The sequence below is a fragment of the Vanacampus margaritifer genome, chromosome 1, assembly GCF_051991255.1.
Source record: "Vanacampus margaritifer isolate UIUO_Vmar chromosome 1, RoL_Vmar_1.0, whole genome shotgun sequence".
Taxonomy (NCBI): Eukaryota; Metazoa; Chordata; class Actinopteri; order Syngnathiformes; family Syngnathidae; genus Vanacampus; species Vanacampus margaritifer.
In genome coordinates, this window is record NC_135432.1 from 18,367,177 (window position 1) to 18,379,251 (window position 12,075).

At 38.8% G+C, this 12,075-nt stretch overlaps 1 protein-coding gene across 1 annotated transcript in view; it reads left to right on the forward strand.

Moving 5' to 3' along the window:
• The window catches only part of prkcz (protein kinase C, zeta), a 60,953-nt gene extending 56,345 nt beyond the window's left edge, over positions 1 to 4,608 (forward strand). The window contains exon 18 of the mRNA XM_077579600.1: positions 2,208 to 4,608. Coding sequence (XP_077435726.1) covers positions 2,208 to 2,295 — 88 coding nt within the window. The 3' untranslated portion in view covers positions 2,296 to 4,608. The remainder of the gene's footprint in view (positions 1 to 2,207) is intronic.
• Positions 4,609 to 12,075: the final 7,467 nt, after the last annotated feature.

Genomic DNA, 12,075 nt, shown 5'->3' on the forward strand with positions numbered 1-12,075 from the left:
AAGCTCACCAGTCTCCCCTCGCTCCCACTCCTGATGGGCTTGGCACACGAAGAAAGAAAAGTGAAGCACTGTCGGGAGAGAGAAGGGTAAACTCTCCATGTTGGAGATTTACATTGCTACATTAAAAGCCCGGATTGCTGGGGGCTCTTGCCAGGATGCTGTGGCGAGGGGGGAGGGGGGGGAGGCTTTTAGGCTTTCTATGCCAGCCTGCCGTCTTTGAAAATGGAAGCCATAGCCGCAACCCAGGGAAGCATTTTTTCTTCTCTTGCCTTGGTACGTGGCAGCCATTGTAAAAATCCCAACTCAAACAAGTCTAGTGAATCTGCTTCTTATCAAGGGTCTTCTTATCACCCACTGGTTTCGCTTTTTTTTTTTTTAAGTACTCGTATAGTTGGGAAGAACACAAGGCTAGTTGGACCCACCAACATGAGTGAGCTTGAAGACGCACTAATGTTGTCGTTGTTAAATTTGGGATTGCAGTATTGGATGTGTGGCCAGCAGGGGGGGCTCAGGATAAAACCTAAGCCTAAGAGGGATGCTCGCTATTTGGTTCCACACTCAGACGCTCATCTGCCTTTTGTGTGAGGAAGCCCAGGATCCAATTACAGGTTCCATCACTGTGCTATGACGGTGCGAAGCCAAGGTCAGTGCAGTGAAGTTTGGCAAAGAGAGCCCACTTTTTCCATTGGGTCAGAAGATTGTGTAACAGGCAGATATGAGGTGGAGGAGGAAGTGGGCTGGTTTTAGAGGCTCATCCAACATCATTTTAGACATTTGGACGTTTTGGAGTCTGACATTTCAATTCTCAATTGTCTCTTTCTTTACTCAGCTAAAGAAAAGCATGCTACTTGTTTGACTGCCACTGACCCCTGCCCAGCTGAAAGCATCTTTTGCCTTAACTTCAAAGTCTTTGTCTTTCTTCTCAGTCTTGTTGCTAGGAGACCTTCTATTTACCCAGCCAGTCTGGACCCTCTAGTTTACGGGGTTCCACTTCATTAACCTGTGATTGTTTTTGCTAATGGATGCCGCGGACTCAGGAAGCAAAAAGCACACATTAGTCTGAATAACCGCATTCTTTCTCTCTTATTTGGGATCATGTTTAAACGAATGACATTTGGGAGACGCACGCATATCTGTTTTTTTCTTCTATTCTCACCTTGCCGTTTTGCATGTTGCTTGATAATTAAAAATGGACCCGCTGAAATTGACCAGAGAAGCCTATGGAAAAATCCCCTCAAATCAAGTGTTTTCAGTTGTACGTTGCCATCGCAACAGCAGATCACTAGAAAAACACTTTTAAGAAAAAGAGACAACAATCCAAAAATAAAAGAGGCATTTTCCGCCTGCACAAAAGCGTAGATTGTAATAATACTACAAGTTGCTCACAATCAACAGACAGACTTTCGCAGATCACACCATGGTTGACCGTGTAGTGTTTTTTTGTTTGGTAAAAAAGAGAAAACATCGATGAAAGAAGATCAAAAATAGTGACGGTGGGTTGTCACAATTTGAAACGGCTTCCATGCTGTCTCAAGGAACCAAAATGGTGGATTTTCAGCCATGTAGCTACCAAGTCATTAGTGAGGAAACTCTGTGAGGGAGTATTTGAATTATCATTAGTATTGTCTCAGTAACAAAATCAAAACTGCTTAAAGGGGACATGATAGAAAAGTGACTTTTGAATTCCTAGTTTACAATGAGTTGGGTCTCTGGAGTGCCTCCCCCAAACGTCGAGTGTGAAATTAAACAACCAAGTACATTTCTATGTTATCTTCCTATTTCTGTAAATGTGTCCGTGAGTGAGCCATTCTGAATTCTGTGAATTGTCAGTCTGGCTAATTTACATAAAATAAAATAGTGGAGGAAAAAAACACCCCCACAGAGTTTCCCTGCTTATGAAGCTCCTTGAGCTGCTCTTGTCAAACGATGGACAGAATCCAACCTGCACAATACTTTGAAACCTTTCCATATCAAAGCCAAAAGGTAAGCAGAGCTGCAGTGTTATCACCGATGAGCATTAGCCAACAACATGAGCAATGGTCGCTTCTGATTCACAGACCATAGTCAAACTAAGTTAACATTGAGGTTGAGGGTCTTTGTGTATTTCGTCTCGACTGCTGAAAATAAATCCAATTTTGATGACAAATTCCATCAAAAATGTTATGTCACAATGCAGAAGCTGTTTTTAATCGCCTCCTCTTCTTCAGGAGCGTCATCAAGAGAATAGACCAATCGGAGTTTGAGGGCTTTGAATACATCAACCCGCTGCTGCTTTCCACTGAAGAGTCCGTATGAAGGAGGCGACCGGGTGTTCCGTTTTGGCTCCTCCTCCAGCTTGTCCCGTCTCAGCCAAAAGCCTCTCACGAGGCATCCCGAGGACGAGAGGACGAATCCTCCCCAAAAGCAAACGTTGCAACGGGAAATGTTCTTTCCTGCAGATTCCTCAGTTTCTCGGTGTCTGCCAGATCAACTCACTCCACTTGAAGAACATCCCTTCTGGATATGTCGTCTTACTCTTCTTTCTTCCTTCTGTCCGTTTGATTCATCTCAAGCCCCAGAATGTCCAACGTGGTGACCAATTGTTTGAGAGCTGGCTCGTTCCGTGCCTGACACCCTTTTATTCCGTCGCACATTTCTGGATGAACCACAGCTTCTGTGAAGGACTTGAACATTTTACCTACACTTTCTTAGCAATTTGTTGGTGATTTTTTTTTTTTTTTGTCATTAGGAGGGGAGGGGCTGGGGCATGGGAATCCTTTAAAATAAGAATGTATAATGAATGAATGGAAGTTTAAGTTATTGTGTACGATCATGTAGGTATTCAGTCCAAATTTGTTGATGCCTTTTTATTGATGCAAGTGGCCCCCGTTTCATCCATAGCAACAAAATAGTTGTTCTTGAATTTTGCTTTTTTTTTTTTTTAATAAATTTGATTTAAGAAGTGCCTCACACCTCAAGCAAATTACAGATCGAGCAAATTCCTGTGTTTCTGATGATTGCACTTATCTCCCTTTAGCCACTCAAAGTAGTCAGAAAACAGAAATGTGCCAGGTTCTTTTAAGAGCACAGCAAACTGCGCAAATTTTGTTTTAGACTGGATGAATTCCTAAGCACAGGCGCAGCATTGCCAAACCCGACGTCGAAACGGCTTGTGAGAAGGTTTCCTGGTTTGCGCATTTCATTAACAGGGTTAAATGAATGTGAGATTTGACAAACAAATCTGAATTCAAGTCACAAGCAACAAGGCTGCATTGCTTCGACCGGTGGTTCTCAACTGTTGGCAACCTGGGACCTGCGTTTACCTTTTGTTGCGTCATGACCAGCTTTTGTAGAAGTTGGGAGAAATCAAGAAAATGTTTTGTTTTAATATAGCCACTAAAAACGTAAATCAAAAAAAAAAATCTATTTTTAGATGATATTAATTTGAGAGCACACCAAGAAACAATTGTGTACATGGTAATTGCATGTATAAAAATGAATAAAGTAAAATTAAATAACAAAATTTGACTTATCTCAGTACCTTTTTTTTCTGGAAAGTGTGACATAAATAGTTTTCCTTTTATTAATGTGCTCCATCTGACAGTGAAGGTAATTTACATCACATTCATTTTCTTCTGTGTTGCAGTGTTATTCACATGCACAAATGAAATCAAATGAGTTTGAAATCACCAGCCATAGTGTCTGTTGGTCAGAGGATGAGCTGCACTGTGTTTGTTTACAGAGTGCCCAACAGTTCCACTTCCTGCCCCTTGTCCCTTATGTTCCATGTGGGTCTGGGGAAGCCTCTGTACCGTGCCGAAAAATCCGATGACAAATGAATATGAATCAAGTTGTAACCCATAAAAGTCTATAACTAACACAGCAAAGCAAACACAGTTGTAAATATTTGTACGAAAAATACTTGTAGACCGCAAACATGAAATAATCAAATGAAAAACCGTAAGTTACTGTCGGTGCTAACTGAGTAGGATGGCATATTTGTTCTGACTTGACTCCATTAAATTGAGCCCCCCCCCCTGTTGATTTTTGTACTTGCTGTCCGCAACCCACTTTGGGGTCCCAACCCATCCGTTAAGAATCACTGGTTTAGACTGCATAGTGTGGTACACACCTACTTGACAAATAAAGTCTTCCAAATAAAGTCAGCAAAGCCCCGGTTGTCAGACCAGCGTGTGGTGTGTTGGCAGTCATTGTTCCTAATCAGTCTGCTTAGGAACCGATTGGGCCTGAACAATCCTAAACGTTAAACCTGTTTGAGATTTCCGATCTCAAATCCTTCTGCGTGTGGTCAACGGTGAATTGGGCCAAGCCGGTTCCGATGTTGAAAATCAGTATGCGTGTACCCCGCTTCAGATGCGCCTCCGTAAGCTTGTGGCGAGCTCCATTAATTGAACATTGCATCAAAAACACGCAGCAGCACAAATATGCAAAAGGTCATTTGTGTGTACAAGAACATCGTTTTATTTAGTGATGTAATTGTGCTCAGCCATTAGGTATATAATGAATTAATTATACATTGATATTTGTACAGATTTTTTGGGTGGTGTCAGGGCCCATCCAAAGAAATTAACGTGATCATTTAAATGGAATAAAAATGTACTGTGTTGACCAGCGTTTTTAAATATTTTCTCATAGATTGTGATTCACAGTTAAATAATGTACAGTTGAACCTCTAAGGTTGAACACAATCCATTCTGGGACGCTTGTTGATGTATTTGAATTTCTAGAAAATTATTCACATCATGGATATTAAAATAATTTGTTCCATGCCATGAAGATCAAAATTGTTAAGCAACATTAACTTGACATGGAGAAAATGCAAAAACATTGTCATTGACATGGAAGTTTAAAAATCCCCACTGTTGTTTACAATACATTTTAATTGAGTATTTATCTCATTCACTGCCATTGACAGCTATAGTAAAAAAAAAAAAATCTATTTGAACTGAACTGGCAGTGAAGAAGCTAGTGACCATGCTAAGTTAATTCTGGTGTACGTGCGTTCTCCCCATGTTGAAGCTGGGCCTTCTTTTAAAATTAGGGCAAAAAAAAATGATGGATGTCATTTCACTTAGGATAAATAATGTCACTTACCTTTCATGTGCAAATGTCTGCAATTCAGCTTCAGATATCTACTAGGTGAGTTATGGATATCTGCAATTACATTTTTGATACTGATATCTACATAGTCACAATTCCTGTTAAAGATGTCATTCAATTCAAGATGTCCCTTTTTAAATATCTTAAACTAAGTTTTTATTGGGTGGAATAATGACAGTATAGATTTGTTGATGGAATGATAACTTGTCTGAATCAAATTGTAGATACCCCAAACTAGTGTTATGGATATCTACAAATAAGTTGCAGACATCTATCTATCTATCTGTAAGTCACTTGTGGATATCTACAGCTGAATAGTAAATATTTGTAATGAGAAAGCAAGTTACATCATTTGTCCTAAAAAAAAAAATACGTGTTCTGGTGACAATCCATTATTTTCTAAAAAACAAACAAACAGAATCTTTAAGTCGACCTTAAACATTTCTTGACTTGAATATTATGTTTGTGGAATATGAGTTATGAAGCAAAATCCATCCGTTTTTTTCCATCTCGGGGGCGGCCATTTTGCCACTTGCTGTCGACTGATGACATGAAGATGAAGATCACAGTTGCTCAGGACTCAGACAACAACCGATCAGGGCTCACCTGTTTTCTGAAGCTGAGCTGTGATTGGTTGTTCCTTGAGACCTGAGCAACTGTGATCTCATTTTCACTCGACAGCAAGTGGCAAAATGGCCGCCTTCTGATATTGATTTTTTTTTTTTTTAAACGCTGGATTTTGCTGCTGAACTCATATTCCACTAACGCAATATTAACCACAATGCCGTATTTAGACTAGTGGGGCTGCATAGAACATATTATTGTCAAGACATTTTGGGGGAGGGGGTGATCTGGGGGGGGGGGGGTGATCTGGCACCAAAACCCTTTCAAGGTGTCTTCCCACAAAATCTTAAAAGAGCTCCCTAGTGGTATTGAACTTGCAGGTTCCACTGACATGTCGAAAGAGCAAAATCATAAGTATAGCATAAGGAAGCATATTTGAATCCCACGTGGGGAACGGGGCTGCCGTCCAGGTTCAAGTTCTTGCATCTGCAGCCACTTGTAAATATCACGCTGCTGGGTGGTCGTGCTTTGGATCTGATCTTTTCACAAGACTTGTTTTTGTTGTACAACTCTACTTGGTCTAGTTACAGTTGTGATCAGAATAATGGCGGCTGTGTTGTAACTTTTCCGCACTGGGAACACGGAACAGCCCAAAGGGGTCCCGGGCTGGAACAGCAGTGCACAGGTGCCAGAAATTGGTGAAGTCCATATTAGCCAGATGTGAAGCAGTTCTCATGAGTCTTTTAGTTTTTGCAATTTAAAAAAAAAACGTCAGGCACTGTTACTTTTTTGAATAGTCAAATATTCATTTTACATAAAGTCCTACCTCAATAAAGCACCAAAATGATATTAAAATGCAGTATTATCGTAGTTAAAAGTTTCAAAGTAAAAGTATTCCTGTATAAGGAATTGAGCCTTACTTGCTTTACACACTATTGCGAAAATTCTGATCATAACTGTACATTTACTCAAGTGCCAAGCCACTGAATTTTTTTGTAATTGATTACATATACAAATATTTGGCAACTTTCTTCTTCCATGAGTTTTCAATAGGGCGAGCTCGTACCAAAAGCTCTTGTGGGCTATTGGTTGTATACTTCCACATGCTGACAAATTGTTTGTAAGGTTCTTCATTTTCAGCACATGGTCGAATGTTCTTTTGTAACTACTTTTTGTTGTTGTTAGATGAATGCAGGCTTTAAAGCTGACATGTTCTTTACTCACAAATGGTTTGTTGCATTCAAAATAAGCTTCCAAGCTAATTGAAATTGTCTGTTGGCAGCAGTATTGTAAATTGGAGGTGAATGTTTTTGTGCAATGTTCTCACTATTAGCACCTTTTATGTGCGTCTAAATTAGGGGTGAGCACAGTATGGTCCACGGGCCAAATACAGCACACACCACGTTTGCATTATAAAAAGTCCCGCAATATTAGCTGCAAGTCATTTCTTCCCTCAAATTGATTCATTGAACACGTTTGTGTTGTAATTTGAATGTATTTAGCATTCATTTATGTATTAAATAATCTGTTGATTCATTGTAATTAATGATTACATTGTTATTATTGAATGAACAGTTTTACATTGACACTTTTTTTTTTCTATCCTCAACTGTGAATTAATCTGTCGGTATTAAAAAAATAAATAAATCAACATTTGCCCTCCCCTTATCAAAATGTTCTAATTTCAAAGCCCTGGACTTCTTGTTAAATCTCCATCAAATCAAACACTTTGTCGAAATGAGCTTTTTTAAATGCACTTACTGTACAAGCAAATTGTCTCTATCGGCTGAGAATGACCTGATAAAATCTGACCCTTGATTATTATATTAACTCCATAATAGGATTAATTAGTGGATCCAGAGTCAAAGGTTCTCATTTCGCTTCAGGCACTGACATGCAGGAGGAAGATAGCACGGGCAGCGATAATGAAGCACTTATTAAGACACTGAATACACACACACACTTGCACTTCGACATTTCAGCAATCTTGCTCATCTACCATCTCATTTGGAGTGTTTCTTCTCTTGAGGAGCCACTGTTGGACATTTGGATCGCTGAAATATCAGCGAGGAGCGACAGTACCAAAAGACTGTACGTGGATTTCATTTTGGAAAATAATAATAATGAAGGACATGTCTCCAGATTTGTTTGAAATTAATGCTGGTTTGATTGTTATTTTTCTTCTCAGCATCTTTGTAAATATGTGTAATAATTAAAAATACTGTTTTTCTGTGAGCATTCGACTCCTTCGCACGCTGTCATCTCTCATTTGAACTTTTATTTCTTACCGATACTAAACACGCACACACAGCTTGTCTTTGTGTATGTTTCATGTTTTAAATGTTTAAACAGACGTATGCAAGTTTCTTTCATCTTAAAAAAAGACAGAAAATTCAATTTCCGCAAGGCTAATTGTGTTATTGGAGACATTATGTGATACTATAGGCGAGTCATGATCAAAGACCTTTATTTGCAGTTACTCGCTCAAAACGTTATTCAAGGTCATCTGCGCTTACTTGGTTTATTAAAACCTTCATAACGTAAACGTTGGCTTTTCTCCCCCTTTCAGTTTAACCTCTTTCAGGGGTTGTCCAACTAACTGCAAAATTCTCCTTATTTGGGTTTTATACCCGGAAGCTCCATTATCATCATCCTTGTACGAGTTCGTCCAGTGTTCATCCTCTGCACGTCCAAACCTTCCAGTCTGCGCTGCCTGTCCCTCTGATGAGCTCATTCCTGATCCCCGTCCATCGATGCCACTCCCAGAGAATCTCTAAATTGCGCGCACTTGTCCTCCACAACGTTCCCAGCTTTTCATAGTATGGCTCATAATTGCTTTATAGTTGATTAAAGAAGTGCACAAGACAATCTAGATATCTACTGCTGGTGTTCTGACACTGAGAGATAATTTTCTAATTTCATTAGCTATCCAGGTAACAGCCACTATGTGAATGTTTTAATATATATATATATATATATATAAAATATAATATATATATAATATATATATATTATATATATAAATATATAATATATATATAATGAATAAATATAATATATATATAATATATATATATTATATATATAATATATATATATATATATATAATATATATATATACTTTATAATATATATAAATATATAATATATAAATATATAATATATATATAATATATATTATATATATATATATATATATATATATATATACACACACACACACACACACGCGCGTATACACATATACATACATTGTGGTACCTCGGAGTTTGAACACAATTTGTTCCTGTGAAGTGTTCAACCTCCGAAACATTTTTTCCCATAGGAAATAATGTAAATGCAATTAATCCGTTCTCAATCATTTTTCTTTGCTGCCACTGGCACTGTTGTCTTTCTTTGTTGTTGTGGAAAAATCAAAATGCACTCGCGAATGTACAGAGCACCTCCAGGAGAATTCACCCGCTCTGACTGGAAATGAGCAGCGCGTCGTCTCCACTATCGCATGTGAACATTCGGCATTGCTCGGCTTCACTCGGCTACCCGATCAAGGCACGTTCGGCTTTGCTTGGTTTGCTTTGGTGTTCAGAAGAGAATGAGGTCAAACTCCGAGGCATTTTTTACTCAGATTTTTTGGCCGAAGTCCGATTTGCACGAGTTCCGAGACGTTCGAACTCCGAGGTTCCACTGTATATATTTGTTCAATATTTTGAGTTTATCCACTTCAATTGCTTGATCATCATTGATCATTTTGCCATACGCCGCACATTTTTTGCTGCGTCAAGTTAGATTACTTCATAAGGAATGTCTTTAATTAAAAAAATAAAAGAAATTTAAAAAACAAAAGAAAAGAACTATACAGAAATAATTAGTCTTTACACGATCAGGACTTTTTGGACAATCAACGAATTTGGGGAAAAAAAAACAAAAAAACAATACATCACTGATTTGATCAGAAAATGGAGCAATACATCTATTTAAACAACTTTTATATTTACTCTAGAGTCGACCGGCGCCATTCGCGGGTGATAGGGACTGGACCGGCCCACGATTAGGGGAAAAAAATAACCTGAAAAATTCATCAAAAAAACAACAACACTGATATACATTGAACTAATGTCTTATTTCGCTGGGCCAATCAATGACGTCATTGATCAATTGGGCAAATTAAAACATGACATCGTCATTACATCCAGCCAATCAGATCGCTGTAAAGTCTAGAAGTACGGTAATATTTTCTTAAAGGCTTAAATAAAACACTATAGAGACATAACTTTTCAGTTGATTTGCGTGTTTGCAACCACCGTGCAGCCGAATTATGGAGAAGACTCGAACGTCTCTCGACTTCCCGCTGGCTCTTCACATCAACATGAAAACGCAACATGTGGGCTGCTCGGAGCTCACCAGCTCATGTCCACATTCATCTCTGACAGACAGTGAGCCAGGTGGCCATCGCGGTCCATCTGGGAGGCCCTGCGGGGACAGGAAGCACACCATTCATGTGTGCATTCACAGAAAAACGTTGGATTACCAAAACATGGTCAAACGTATGCAAATGTGCAAGATACCGAGAAAGTTAAAAACCCTGGGCAGTTGGAGGCAGCAACCAACAGTGTTGATAAATGAACACAAGGCAAAAGACTGAGAAGCATTTCATTCCAACTTTTAGAAATGCAACATTTGATGTCTCTGTTACTATAAAAATAAGTTTGATGTTTGGTGGCCCGGTGGGTGGTGTCTGGTCGGTGCTGGATTTCACTTTCCTTTCTTTGGTCCTTCCTCGGGTCTGTGGCTGGGTTCTGAAGTGTTCGGTTTAGGTGAATGGTATGGGATTTTTTTTTATAGGTTTTAGGTGAACTAATGAATACACACTCACACGCACGCACATGCACATACACACAACACACCACATACAAAATAAATAAAAACTTTTTTTTAAATTATATATTAAAAAAAAAGTTTTAAAAAAAGAGAGAGCAATGATGATGACATGTCAAATCGGTAAAATTACCGAATGAACAATACTGAGCTCTCCAGAAAAAAAAAGAAAGAAATAAGTTTGATGTTCAATTTGTTTCTTAGGTTTGTAGACGTCGATACTCACCCAACAGGGAAGACCAGCAGGCACATAGGGCAGCTACTCAACTTTTCTTGAGCTTGCTCTGTACTTTTTGTGTCACTGCTCTTCTTCTCCTCGTCCTTTTCAGTCTCCATTAGCTCCTCAATAATATCTTCTTCCTTGTCCAGAGGTTGACTGTCTAAGCAAATGACTTGTACCGTTGTTGTCTTTTCCACATCTTGTTTTGTTCCTTCTTTTTCCACACGTGAGGGCCCGGCGATGGCGTCGAGAGATGTCGGATCTTTTTGGGAGCGAGCTCGCATACTCACTAGGGTTCCCTTGTGCTCTTGCTGGATGCGAGAGGAGAGCGACGTGCCAGCAATGTCCAGTCCAGTTTTGGTCTGCTGGGAAGAAGTGGCTGGGCGATCGGGACACTGTTGGGATGCTGGAGGTGGTTCGGGGAAGGGAGGAGCCTCTCCATTTAAGTCACACCAGCGTTCTTCATCCAGCTCCTGTGGACCAAAATGTGTATGAATGACTGATTTTAGATCTGAAGTGCCCAAACAGCATCTTAACTCTTAAAAATGGTATACAGTGTATGTGTTTCCAGCTTTAAGTGTAAATAATCAACAAGAGACCGATCAAAACAAAATTTAAGATTGTTTAAATGTACTTTTCATCTTAATTGACCCTATTTTATTGAATTAGCAAAAATTATAACAAAATGCAAGCATTACTTTGAGTGTGTTTATTATTGGTTTGTTTCTTTGTTGCTCAGCAGGATTACACAAAAATGACTCAGCAAATGTTCACAAAACATGTGGAGATGTGTCCGTGTGCCAAGCAAGAACACATTATGATTTAAATGTGGTGGATAGGGCAATTTAAATCAGTGCACAATATATTGAAAAAATATCGTCACAATACTGGCCATATCGCAAAGACATGCAAGTTTCATATGGAACTGTATGTTTTGTCTGACTTTGACCATTCAGATGCAACTTTATATGGCCATCCAATAGGTGAAGGGTATCTGGGGGCATTACTAACATTAAATAACTTTTAAAAATGTAAATATAAAAAGGTATAACTTACAATGACTTAGCTAAGAATACATTGAGCCTGCTTATTTTGCTGCATGGGGGAAATTCTATTTATTTCATTAGATAATAAAAATATCATTTCTTTAGGTACATGTTACACACACGTTTTTCCAATATTGTACAGCCCTCATTTAAATTCTCTTTTAGCTATTTCAGATTTTCACTTTTGCCGTTTCAGTCACAATCGAACTGTTACCCAACCAATTCCCTGTAGTAGAATTGGTGGTGGTAGTTGGAGGGGGTATTTAAGA